General features: G+C 37.1%; 1 protein-coding gene across 4 annotated transcripts in view; it reads left to right on the top strand.

Annotated features, from left to right (window-relative positions):
• Positions 1 to 14,242, top strand: part of TOX (thymocyte selection associated high mobility group box) — a 370,938-nt gene that overhangs the window by 324,249 nt on the left and 32,447 nt on the right. For all 4 annotated transcript variants that reach the window (XM_078153395.1, XM_078153397.1, XM_021005919.2 and 1 more), the window contains one exon: positions 2,741 to 2,971. In XM_078153395.1, the coding sequence (XP_078009521.1) occupies positions 2,741 to 2,971 (231 nt within the window). The remainder of the gene's footprint in view (positions 1 to 2,740; positions 2,972 to 14,242) is intronic.

Below are 14,242 nucleotides of genomic sequence, written 5' to 3' on the forward strand. Positions count from 1 at the left end.
TATGAAGTCTTCCTTACTCCAGGCTAATGGCCCCATTTCCTTCAACCAATTCTTTTATGGAATAGCCTCAAGCCCTCTCACTATCTGGATCACTGACTAGAAGTACATTAGTCTGTCAAAAAGTCCTTCATAAATTGTGGCACCTTGGCCTGAAAACAAGACACCAAATATGGTCTCACTAAGGCTGAATACAAAAAAGATTATCACCTCCTTTATTCAGGAAACTATGTTTATATTAATTCAGTTTAAGATTGAATTATCTGCTCAACTATTATGCTTAGACCATCCACTTTATTAGGTTTGTATTTTGTCAAAAGCTACAGGCCTTTTTCATATGAAGAATTACCTAGTCCCCTCCCAAACACATATACATTCAAGTATTGAGAGTTTGGTCTCCTATCACAAGCATGTTCTTATTCAGAAGAATTTAATATCCACAGACAGATTTCATTTCATATTTCCTCTTCCATTTAATTTAGAAAAACATTTTATAAAAATGGATCTAATACTAATACATACATAAAACATGAACTCTTTGCCCTCCTCTTTACTTCCTGTTTCTTGGTCAGTTTACTTTCTATTAAAAAAAAATTCCCTTAACACCAATTATTCCTTTTTTTAAAAAATTACCTTTAATGAGAACCCTTGTCAAAAGTCTTTGAAAGTCTAACTAAATTATGTCTTCTATTTCCCTCTTATTACTGCTTTGGTGGTCCTTCAAAAACTATAGTAAATTAATTAGGGATAATTTCCCTTTCAGAATTCAGGTCATATTTGCCTAAATATTCAGAAATTCTTACCCAGATGATAAATTCTATTAGCCTGCCCAGTATGAACACAACAGTCTATAGTTTCCAGGTTTTCTTTGAAACCTCTTATATAGATGAGAGTACCAAAGAAACACTGACCCAGTAGCTGTTAAAATACAGGCATTTGTTTAAGCTAGCAATTTATATTTTTTCACTTAAGTTCTATCCAGTGGATATCATTGGGTTTTGGTATGTTAGCTACATTATTAATGAAGTAGATACTGCATATTTAGCACTCTTGGATCTAGCACATCCAACCTCTTTGCCCCAAAGGTAATTTGGGAGTTGAAATTCTTTGCTTTATTAGCTCTCTTTTCCCCCTGTTAGCATGACCCTGGGAATACAGAGGAATTTGAATGCTTCATGCTGTAAGCATTTGCTACAGGTACTTTTACCGCTCCATATATGGCTTAGAGGGAGCAGTCTACTATGCACTTAGATCCCAACTCAATTTTGTTAATGCTTAGAAGAATTTGTACACCCTCTGCCATTATATATAACTGTGCCTTCTCACCTTCCTCTCCACATATAGTCCCATTAGTCCCAGCCATATCTCTTTAGGATCAAAATCCTTTGCCAAAATGGAATGTCCAGCCAGTTAGTAAACTCTGCTTATCTACATAATTCTGGTTCTCCATAAGTACAATTAAAATTAAGCTTCCCCTTAAACATACAATTCTCATCCATAGTATCCATTTATCTCTTACCTTTGGTAGAATTCTTAATTGAAAATCCTTATGTGCCAAGCAGGGGCTCAAGTCCCATCCCAAAAGAGAATCAGTTGTAGAGTCTGAGGTTTGAATCCTGAGTCTATTGCTGGATCTATTCGTGTGATCTCAGGCAATGTCGGTTTCCTCATCTATAAAATTAGCAATTGGACTAGATGACCTGTATTGTCTCTGTCAGTTCTATATTGATGATCTTTCGATCCATCCTAGTAGCCTCAGCAAGCCCAAGCCAAATGATTCATTAAATCCTTTTTGCTATAGACTTTTGATTATTGAGGAAATTTTTTTTGCACTATCATCATGGAATGTCTCTTTGTTTCTCTATTTGGTTTATTCCATTTCACATATTTAAAGAAACCCTTATTATTGACTTTTCCTTCTTTCAGACAAGCCATGCCACCAGCTAATCTGAACAAGTGAGGCTTTTATTGTTTATGTAGTGTGAGTCTCTGGTATAGTAAACACAAGTGCAAAGTTTTAATACTTTGAGGATATATGATTGCAGTGGTGTGGGTGTTCCCTCCATGCCTTAGTAGATGGTTTCACAAGCTGTTCTGCCCTCCCCCTTGAACCCAAAATTATCATCTCATGGTGGCCAATATTTGAATAATGAGATAGCTAGATTGCTCCACAAACATCAAGCCATTAGTCCATTTCTAGGACTTACACTTTCAAGGAATTAACGGAATTCTCACTCTGCTGGCATACATTCAAAAATGCAGAGTTCTTACATCCTGATGAAGAGCTAGAAGGCAGGGGAATGGCAGGACTAATCTCTAATACATGAGGATTCTTTCTGGAGATTCAAACACTGTTAAAAACTGTTCAGAAAGTTTCCAGAGTCTGTGTAAATCACTGCATTAAAATGTGATTGACCATCATGATTACTGTCAAACTCATAAAGTGAAAAAATAATTGCTGAATCAATATAATAGGGTAATCATTCTATAAAGATAATCAAAAATTATTTTTAAAGACTTGTTATGCAAGCTGTGAGGGACTTAGTCATAGCTTACATGAGATATCAAGTTTTATATGAGCCCAGAGCTACAAATAAAAATGCTACTTAGGATTGTGTGTGTGTGTGTGTGTGTGTGTGTGTGTGTGTGTGTGTGTGTGTGTAAGCCTAAATGAGAAACAGCAATTTGGTTTGGCCCATGCTTTGGTGGGCCCCTCTGTAATTCTACTGTGATCCCATTTCAGATAAATGGTGGAGAGAAAAGGCCTGCTTCTGATATGGGAAAGAAACCAAAAACTCCCAAAAAGAAGAAGAAGAAGGACCCTAACGAGCCTCAGAAACCTGTGTCTGCCTATGCATTATTCTTCCGAGATACCCAGGCAGCCATCAAAGGCCAAAATCCAAATGCTACTTTTGGTGAAGTCTCCAAAATTGTGGCCTCAATGTGGGATGGTTTAGGAGAGGAGCAAAAACAGGTAAGAAGTGTTACAAAAGGAAGTGGGCGTTAATTTGATTGTAGAAATTGGGTAAGCTGCAAAGAAATAGCTTCTAAGTGCTTTGAATGGCTTTTTCAGTAGCTGGAATGAATGAGAGAAAATGGGCTACATCAGAACCACACTTTAGGAGACTTTCACATAATTTTACACCACTTTATTGCTCTACTATATGTTCCTTTCTTTGTTTCAAGGTTTATATACTGCAGTTACTTTTGAAAGGGACTTTACATGACTTAGCCAGGATTACATCACTCCCTAGAGTTGCTGGTGTGTTCATAAAGACCAAAAAATCCTCAGGGTGTTTTGAAAACTGTCCACACCTCTCTTCAGCACTTACTGTTTACTCATTTGTCATCAAAACTCAGTTTGACTCTTTGTAAAATTAACTTAAAGCTTAAGCTTTTCTATACTCAACCACTCCCTAAAGACCACCATCCTTTCTAGAACATAGTCCATACTGGGTTAAGTGGGAACACATGTACAATTTGCTTCTTCATTTAATGTATCCCCATAGTATCACCAAATACTGTACTGGGGAAGACCAGTGAGAGACTGCTTCTCAGCCATGACCTGAGGTGTTTCAGGAGTCTTTAGGGGATAGTGGGGAATCAATTACTGAGGTGGTCCTTGGAATCACTCCCCTCCCTTGACTGTGACCCAGTTTTGCTTCATTTTTCTAAACCTTGAACACTTTCATCATGGCCCGTCAATGACCAGACAAGGTAGCATTCTCATTTAAATAATGTTGCAGCTAGTATGAGATTTATGTACCATGAGGGGGAACTCACTAGTCACTGAAATGCTTAAATATCTGTAGTTTGAGGATTTGGATAATGTGAATATCTTCGTAATTATGAGTTACTCCCACATTTGGTCCCTTTGCCTCTTAGTTGATTTGTAGAGTACTACATCTTTTTTCATCAGGTTCTTAAAAACACATCAGGAGAAAAAGAGTCTTAGAGTCAAAAGATGCCTATATATTGTGAAAATTAACTCAAGTTGTGGGTTTCCCTAAAACTTCTGCTGAGGTCACACAGGGAACCTTCCCCACCAACCCTCTTTTGTGTTTTAGAGATGTAGGGCTGTAAATGTTGATTTAGCCACTATGAGAAAAATAGAGAGTTATGTCACTAAGTCATAAGCTGCCATAGAGTTCTATTAAAGGAGAGGAAAATACCCCATAGGACAAAGCTCCCAAGCACATTACTTAAGGCTAGTTCAGAGGCGATGCAGACATCACTTAAAGAAAAATAATTAATTGAATAAGTTAAATCCATGTCTTCCTACATTCTCCAAAATATTGCTCTGATTTCTGACTAAATTTCTATCTTCCTGAGCAATATTCAAAACTCAGGATGGTTATAGACCAGTAATGTACAGAGTGTCCTTAAAGCACTTCCTTAGGCTATTCTCCTGTGATATTGATGTGTACAATAAAATAATGGTGTAGTAAATAGAATGCTGCACTTTGAGACGGGGAGTCCTCAGTTCAAATCCTATCTGACACTGACACCATGGGCAAGATACTTAGCCTCTCTACGCCTCAGTTTCCTCAGATGTAAAATTAAGAGGTTGGACTTGAGATGGCCTCTAAGGTTTCTTTCAACTCTAAATGTGTAATCTTATGTTTCTGTCAGGAGCTAGTCACTTTGCAATTTAAAACACAAACTGAAAAACCTCGAACTCTAGCTAATTTTCCTCCTAATAGCAGCGTCATGTTCAATTTTGGCAGGGCTTTTTTTTTCTTTTCTTTTTTTGGGATGGGAAGAGGAGGAAAGGCAGGAGAAGGGATTTCAGGTGGCCTGCAGGAGGTCATTTTGTCCTAAGAGGTTCATAAACCAAATCCATTATCATATTCTAACTCTGCTCTTATACTAAAATAAACTGCAATAACACTGACTTTCAGAAGGAAGGTGAGCCTTCCCAGTGTAGACATTCATTAAACAACAAAGACACAGAGCAGTGTTAAAGGCCTCTTCATAAGCCCATCACAGGGTCCTAGAGAGAGGGAAAAGGCCCTGCATTGTTTTCATGCATATATGATTACATGGCTTGCTCCACATTGTTTCTCGCATTCACTTTCTGATACCTTTATAAGTTACATGTGATTTGACTGCCTTTTGTCTGTATCTTGCTAGAGTTTGCTTTGGAGCATCCAGCTTGTGAATCAAAATCGAACTGTTGTGTTACTTAGATGGCACAACACATTAGGTATTGTGAAGCAAAAGCCTTTGCCAGAGTCCAGTTGGAGTGCTGCATGGGGGAAGGAAACAGATAGAAAAATGGGATTTCTTATGCTTATTATTCTCTTTTAGAAAAGCATCCTAAGACATGAGTACTGAGACAAGGGATTAGCAGAAACTGCAATGCCTACCTCCAAATAGAAAACTTTTTATGTTACTGCCTACTTCCTAGCACTGTTGGGGGAGGAAAGTACTTGGTAAACTTTAAAGGACCAGGGAAATGAGAACTCTTATGACAGGCACCTCGACATTGTTCTTATTTATTTATCTCCATTAAAATGGTCCCATGCTCCCTTTTGCTCCTGGCAGAGGGGCTTGCTTAAACAGAGAGTTGAGATTTTCCTAAAGAGGAATTGAAAGGGACAATGACTCTCTTTACCACAACTATAGAAAACACTACAAATAGGCCCAGCCCATCTCATGGAACAGAATGAGGACAAGGAGATGAAACCAGCTTGTAATTCCTAGAAGCAGTATCCTGCATGTGGAAGACCAGGGCTCTGTTCTCAGGAGACAGCCCTCCTGGAGCTTGAAAGAGCTCCCAACAAAGTAAAAGCACTTGCCTAGTTTTTGCATTTCAGCATCATGAGAATTTCAGCAAAATATCCATAAGTGTTATTATGGTGTATTACCACCTGTTCATTCCCTTTATGTTGACTCACTGTGCCAGCATAATGTAATATCTGTGTTTCAAACTAAATTAATTCTACTTCGCCCTTGTTTAATATTCAAATTGGAGAGCATACATACTGTTATTTATTTTTAAAGGAATGTCGCTGGAGCAGATTAGAGGCAGGCTGTTAAGCTCCAAAATTTAGGACAAATGTGCATGTTAGAAAACAAAGCCACATGATGCAATTGGCATCGTGCAGGCAGCTGGTTCAAATGGGAGGCTAGGATTCCATGGACCGCAATTGTGCATAACTCCTGTTGTCCTAATAGCCCACAATTACGAACAGCTACAAATGTAAACACAAACTGGGAAAAATGGACAAAATTATTGATGATTTATTGGGGGCTTAGAAAATTACAATATTTAAGAAAAACTATCTATTAGGGAGATTACAATTGAATGTTTTCTTGACTATACATGAGAGCATGACTAATAGAGTTGCCATGTGTTTATATCACATGCTCCCTCATTGGGGAGTGTGGGAGGAAAACAGAAGCCATGGAGAATGGCAGGTCTTTATTTTCAGGATCTGTAGTGAGTGAAAGACTCTAGATAGATAAATAGATAGATAGATAGATAGATAGATAGATAGATAGATAGATAGATAGATAGATAGATAGATAGCTATAGATATAGATGAACTTGGGTCACTGTGAAGTTCTGTACAAAGAAGGAATTCAAAGGAATGCAGAAAGAAAAGATCAAATCTTCTGAGGAACACAAAACCACACCTATATGTACACATACGCACATACACAATTCTTTTCCCAAAGCCACTTTAAAAAATGCATATATCAGAAATATCTGCATTTTAATACTTTAGAAAATGGTGCTGACTCTGGAGTGGGAACAGAATTGTGTTGGGGATTCCAACTGGAGATTTTAAATGCTAATGAATCGTAAGACAATAGATAGAGCTCATTTCAGTAAGCTAGTATATTGTCTTTTTTTTTTAAAGAAGGCACCAGATGGGGAGAGTAATATAAAACAAGTTATCAGTGTGATGTTGTTCTTTGCTACTTATTTTTCACTGACTAGAAACTATAGAGGAAAAAAAAGAAACTTAACTATGTCCCATCTTTTGTATTAGTCTCATTGGATTTCCAGCAATCCTCAGCATCCTTTTTTGAAATGAGGTTCCAGTTAAATCTTCTGTCTACCTAAGTATTCTTGAATTCTTTTCTACTGCTCATCTCAATATAGATCCCATGTGCACTGGCTACTGTGAAGCTCAAACTAAACCTATTAAATAAGAGTCTCTCTGGCTTTAAAGCAGACAAGAATGGTCCAAATAGCTATAAAGGGCACTCAGGTCATTTCCAGCCAAGTCAAAGCAGCTCTTAAATGGAAAAGGAAAGTCACTTTAAATCAGAGCCAGATGTAAATGTACTAAATGAACCTTAAGTTCCTAATTGGAGACACAGTAAGGCTGTAATACATTTAGCAAATTACAAACAAAATGTTCTTGTTTACATTACGTTAAATGGCTTTAAAGCTTCAGCCAAAGAGCTAAATAAACATGCTGTTATGCTAAAAATGGAATGGAATGGAATGCCTATTCAGAGTTTGGTGTATGCAGAAGGGACAACGTGTGTGTGTGTGTGTGTGTGTGTGTGTGTGTATCAGAGAGAGAGAGACAGGGAGACAGGCAGAGAGACCAAGAGAAGATATTTACTTTGTGGTGGAAAAGGAAGATAGATTTACCTCGGGCTCCAGAATTTAATGATCAGCAAGTACTGCAAGGCAAGTATTTGAGTACTGTAACATATGCCTTCTTTCAGGCTGCATAATTCATATCCAGCAATATTAGCCATAGAGGTTCAGCTCACTAGCAACACCTCATTATTTTATCCCTCAGTATTTATTCCTATGTTTGACGCCTCATGAAATTACTGTTAATGTGTTTATATAAGGGCAGATCTGACACAAGTGGGAAGAATTTAATTTCCCACTCATTCTTTCCTGCTGATGTGTCCTCTTCCCCTGGTAGAAGTGGCAAGTGTAAATAGTTAATTTGCTTCAATTATGAGCCTGTCCTGCTAAATTAGAAGCAGCAGGGATATGAAGAGCCAGAATTATACTTATGAGGCAGCTGACAAATCCTCTGAGCCCACAAAATCAAATCATTTACTCCTCATTGGTGCTCAAACACCCACCAGATAAATGATGCCATTTATCCTTTATCATCTCATGGAACTTAGATTTTATGTCACCAGTACTTACGTTACCTAAAGGCCTGTTATATTCTAGAACACACATGAACTTCTCTTGGCATTCCCATTAAAATTCCCTTGCTTAAGGGATATTCTCCACTGAGGTCCTCCTCTGAAGTTTCATTGTGGTACAGAGGCAGATGTGGGACTCCTAATGGCAATGCCACTTGAGTGTAATCTTTGGTTAGTCCTACCAATTCAATCCACCAAACATTTATTAAGCACAGACTTTGTGCAAGACCCTGTGGCAGGTGCTTAAGATAAAAAGTCAAAAGGGAAAAAGTTCAGCCTTCAGGGAGCTTACTTTCTACTTTAACAAATTGGAAGGACTTCATTTGTAGGCCCAGCAGTAGACTATGTCTTATCATTGGCCACTAGTCCAGCTAGGTGCAAAGAGACTCATCACTAAAAGGTTGGCAACTATTTTTTCAACAACAAATCCCAGACACTACCTACTCAAGTCGGAATGGTTGTGAACAGCATTGGACTGAGGAAAGACTCATATCAGTGATTATGGAGTCTTTTAAAAGAATTTTCTATCTACCATGACTATATTGAAGTAGTATCAGTATAGGATACTACTGAACAAATGTAATTTGTGCCATTCTAAAACTGATAATAATAAAAATTTGGAAGTTATTTTAATTGAGCAAACACATTGTTATATTCAAATATCATACATATTTCATTTCTATGTTTCAGGTATTCTATACATGCACATAAGTATCTGCATGCCAAATAGATTCACCATGATAACAGCTGCATGCTTTGCACACAACTGCTACACTGTTATTAATATAATTCTAATGTAATGGCAAGTTCAAGTTGACCTTACTTTATGTATGAGATGTAGTTATGAACAGTTGGATATCCGGTGAATATTTGTATATCAAATCTCTTTATTACCTTGATTAAAACTTCAATTTACACTGTGTTTCTATAAAAGGGAAAGAAAATAACAAATTGTTTTTTAAAATATCTTGCTTATAGCAACATTCTCCCTTTGTCCATGTGTGATCTATGTATATTTCTACGTACCATTTACATCCTCCACTCCAAAAAAAAAAAAATGCTATAGAAAATCAGAGTAGCAAAAAAAATCTGCATAGGCTGAGGTGCTTGGAAAGACTTGGTGAAGTAAGCTAGCCTCCTGGCCTGGGTTTGAAAAGTTGGGCAGACAGAAAGGAATGAGGAAGACATTTAAGGGAAAAGAGGGAAAATAACAGCAAACAAAAAATATTTATTAAATTCCCACTACAGTATGTGCCAGCCTGAGCAAATGCATGGGAGTGAGGCAGTTCATGTAACAATAAAGAAATTAATTCATCTGATTAAAGTAAAGAGTTTTAGTTAGAATATGTGGTTGGATAGCCAAGGTGAGGCCAGAATGCAAAGGTCCTGATAAGAGGAGGAGTTTGGACTTCACATTTGTATTATCTTGAGAACTCATTTAAAAACCACACATACATTAAAACATCATGTTCGGTCATATCCAACTCCTCGTGACCCCATTTGAGGTTTTCTTGGCAAAAATACTGGATTTGCTGTTTCCTCCTCCAGATCATTCTGCAGATGAAGAAAGTGAGGCAAACAGGGTTAAGTGACTTGCCCAGGGTCACAGTGCTAATAAGTTGCTGAGTCTGAATTTGAAATTATGAAGATGAGTATTCCTGACTTTCAAGCCTAGCGATCTATCCGTTGTACCACCTAGCTGCCTATATTAAAATGCAACCCATGGTTAATTCTTAATTGCTGGGCACTTTCATTGACTCCATGGGGTTTAAATGTCTAATCAGCCACACAGGCAATGTCATTATTTCAGGTGTTTAGCAAAAACTCCTAACTAGAAGAGCTAAACGGGAATATATTTAAAGACAGCAAAGACAGTGTATGGCTTCTTTCATTTCCACTTAAAGGTAAAGTTACTTCTGTGGCTTTAAGTGCAATTGCCAAACTGTCAATAAATACTTGTTGCTCCTAATGACTAATTGATAACCAAGAGGGTCTAATAGGCTTCTTACCTAAGAAGACCATTTGCAGTGCTAGATGAACCAGCAGGAATCTTCTGCCACTCTGCAGGATGGCAGACAGGAGTGGACCTCCTGCTAAGTGTGCTCAAAGTGAGAAATCAGACACTCATATTGGAAACTGCTGCACTTTATCAAACTTGGAAATGGGAATTTTCATGGAGTATACTGGAAGTGAGACATATGCAATCATCATGTTGTTAATGACACATGGACTCTAAAGTGATCTTCTTTTCAAAACATCCTGCTTAGTTCTAGATCCAACCAAGATCTCGACTTAGCATGGTTTTTAAAGGCACACACTTGTTTTTTTCTTGAGACATTTTTCATTCATCCATCCAACTTTCAATAATTATATCTGCTATGTGCAGTGCATTAGGCTAAGCATTGGGAGAAATAGAATTGATAAATAAGACAGCAGTTTGCAGTCAAGCAGGAGTGATTAGACATATATATAGCTAAATATAATAATTAGAATATGATAAGTACATAAGAGAAGGTGTCCAGCTGTGGAGAACAGAGAAGTTTTACTGGAGGCAGTAGCATGAGAGCTTGGCCTTAAAAGAGAAGTAGATGTTAATGAGCAGAGATGGGAGGAAAGAAAGAGAGTTTTCCATGTATAAGGAACAAAATGAGCAAGGTTCTGGAGGGAGAAAGTCGAATACAATACAGGAATACTATCCAGCATTTTTTATCCTATGAAAATGCACACATGATTTTTAGCAGACTTGTTAAGTATTTTATGCACTATGTTAGATGGAGGATGATGATAATTGATAGATAATAATTCCTTTCACCTTAATTTATCAACTCTGTAATTTCCACCACTGAGCATGATTGTTGGTTTTGATATGACCATACCATGGTATAAGTGTTAAATATTCATATATGGCCAAAGGACCAATTGTCTTTCTTTCTTTTTTTTTTGTTGGAGAGAGAATTTTCTTTTATAAGAATGTTTTTATTTTATTTTTCTCAATTACTGTAAAACTATTTTCAACATTTGTTTTTTATAATTTTTGAGTTCTAAATTCTCTTCCTTTGTCCTTGAGAAGATAAGCCCTTTGATATAGATTATACATGTGCAGTCATGCAAAACATATTTGCATATTAGCCATGTTGCAAAAGAGAATGCAGACCAAAAAAAAAACCTAGAAAAATAAAGTTTAAAAAATTATGCTTCAGTCTGCATTCAGACTATATCAGTTCTTTTTCTGGAGATAGCATTTTTCATCATAAGTCTTTTAGAATTTTCTTGTATCATTGTATTACTGAGAATAGCAAAGGCATGCATAGTTGATCATTGTACAGTATTGCTATTACTGTATACAATGATCTGATTTTGCTCACTTTACTTTGCATCAATTCATATAAGTCTTCCCAGGTTTTTCTCAAATCATCCTGCTCATCATTTCTTATAGCACAACAGTATTCCATCACAATCATATACCACAACTTGTTCAGTCATTCTACAATTGATGGACATCCTTTTGCCACCACAAAAAAAGAACTGCCACAAATATTTTGTACATATAGGACATTTTCCTTTTTCTTTGATCTCTTTGGAATTCAGACCTAGTGATGGTATTGCTGGATCAAATGCACAATTTAATAGCTCTTTGGGCGTAGCTCTGAATTGTTCTCCAAAATGATTGGATTAGCTCACAACTCCACCAATAGTGCATTTTTGCTCCAATTTTTCCACATCCTCTCCAACATTTGTTATTTTCCTCTTTTGTCATATTAGCCAATCTGATAGGTATGAGGTGTTGTTTTAACTACATTTCTTTAATCAATAGTCATTTAGAACATTTTTTCATATGCCTACAGATGGCTTTGATTTCCTCTTCTTAAAACTAACTGTTCATATTCTTTGACCATTTATCAATTGAAGAATGGCCAAAGAACAAATTTCCAAAAAAAAATCTTCCTACAGAGTGTTCTCACAGAAGCAACATGGTTGATATTGGAGTTAAGGAGCCAACAACTGCTGCCATGAGCTCATAAAGAACCTGAGTCTTTGTTCCACTTTGAGGCTACTGGTAGGAGACACATAAAAGCATGGAGAACTAAAGTCCTTCAAGTTGGCATTTCTAAACTGGCCCTTATACTGCAGCTACATAGCTGAGTATGTACACTGGAGGGAAAGGAGAAGATCCAGGGGAGACGTCTATAAAACAGAGCAGTAGAGTTTTGGAAAGTCTACTTTACCAGGATTACTTTCTTTGGATGTCTGGCTTGGTGTCATCTGTGGTGTGTATGTCCCAAGGAAAATTTTGTGCATTGAGCTGTGCTCTAAATTGTTTGAGAGTTAGGACAAAGAGTACAAAATGATGCCTCTATGTTCCCAGGTCAGTCGCACCTTTGACAGTACCTTCAAAACTTTTCTCAATTCTCTGTGTCAAAGATTGTTTATCCTTGCTGTCACTGGTTGGGAGGGCTAATTAAGACTCTCTACTACTAAGCCTGTGTTCCTCTACTATCCTCTAGTTACTTCTGCAGCATTTCTATTAAAATGGCATGTTTAAATCTATAACCCTATTTAAAAATTCTTTGTATGGATCTCACTGTCAGATGAGTGGAATAGAGGGGTAATTCATGGGAATACATCCCACTCTATTCTGTCACACCTAGCCTAGGCCACCTTCACAACCAAAGCATGGCAGGAAAGCCCTTCCATGTTTCTCAGAAGATAATTATTACAAAGGACTTAGGTGCTAGTCCTGCAATCAGGAAGACAAGTTCAAATTGACCTTAAATATTTACTAGTTGTGTGACCCTGGGCAAGTCACTTAACCTCTGTGTTAATGGAGGTAACAGCTCCTACTTTGCAGGGTTGTCGTAAAAATCAAATGAAGATAATATCTGTCAAGCGCTTAGCATAATGCCTGGCGGATAGTAAATGCTATATAATTGTTTATTCCCTTCTCCTTTCCCCTTCCTCCTTCCCCAGATGTTTCATAGTGGACCTCATTATCATTCTGTAAATGCTGGTTTTGACATCTCCTTGGGTTTTATTATTCTTAGACATCTTCCAAGCAAATCACATCATGACTAAATTTGACTAGTTTAGTTATTTTGAGAAGTCCAATTGTGGGTAAACAATGTTTATGGGAAGTAGTGTGTTGCAATGGAAAGAGTGATGGATTTATTATCAGAGGGCCCTGGTTCATATTCTGGGTCTGATGCTTACTACTAGAGTAGTCTTGAGCAAGTCATTTTATTTACACGAGCCTTGGTTTTCTTAATGTAAAATGAGAAGATGAGACAAGCTGACCTTCAAGCTGTAAATGTATGTGCCCTATAGCTTTAGTTGACTTAGAAGTATCTAATTCCCATTGCAGAATATCAGTGCTATATTTATTTCATTGAACAATTGTATTAACATATTGTATCCTGTAAGAAATTCAGGGTGTCCCAAAAGTCTTAGTGCAGGTCTAAAGTTTGAGAGCTGAAACCACCACTAAGACTTTTGGGACACTTTGTATTTTGAGTATGCATCAAACACTTGGCTACCAGAATGTAAACTCCTTAAGGACAGGCAGGAATTGTTACATTTTTGTCTGTGTATCCGCAGCATTCTAGCCTAGTGTCTGATGAGTAGTAGGTACTTCATAAATGTTTGTTGATTGATAGATGTTTTATTTCCTCCAGCTCACCTCTCAAGTATACTAAAAGAAGTCCTTGTAGACTCAATTTCTGAAGTCCTCTGAAAATTAAAGTACTTGTTTGCTATAAGCTTGCTGTTATTATGGCTCATATATAATACAAATTAAATTTGCTATCAAATACAAACTTTGGAAGTATTGTACTATAAGTTAACCAGAAACTTCCTAATTTGACTTCATAGAATCCAAATTTAGGTGGAGAATTTTATGCTGCCTTTCTTTCTGCTATAAAGTGTTTGTTGAAATAAAACATGCTTGGATACAGGCTATGGACCAAGTGAATGAGAGAGGAAGGAAGAAAGGATTAGAAGAGATTTTAAAGAGTTTCCTTTTCAATATGAGTTCTTCTCAGTGGCATGGTGAGAAAGATTATAAGAAAAATTATCCTAAGCGTAAGGTTGTTGGGTTTTTTTTCCTTTTCACGTC

This window comes from Phascolarctos cinereus, unplaced genomic scaffold (genome assembly GCF_003287225.1).
Source record: "Phascolarctos cinereus isolate Bilbo 61053 unplaced genomic scaffold, phaCin_HiC Scaffold_4;HRSCAF=312, whole genome shotgun sequence".
NCBI lineage: Eukaryota > Metazoa > Chordata > Mammalia > Diprotodontia > Phascolarctidae > Phascolarctos > Phascolarctos cinereus.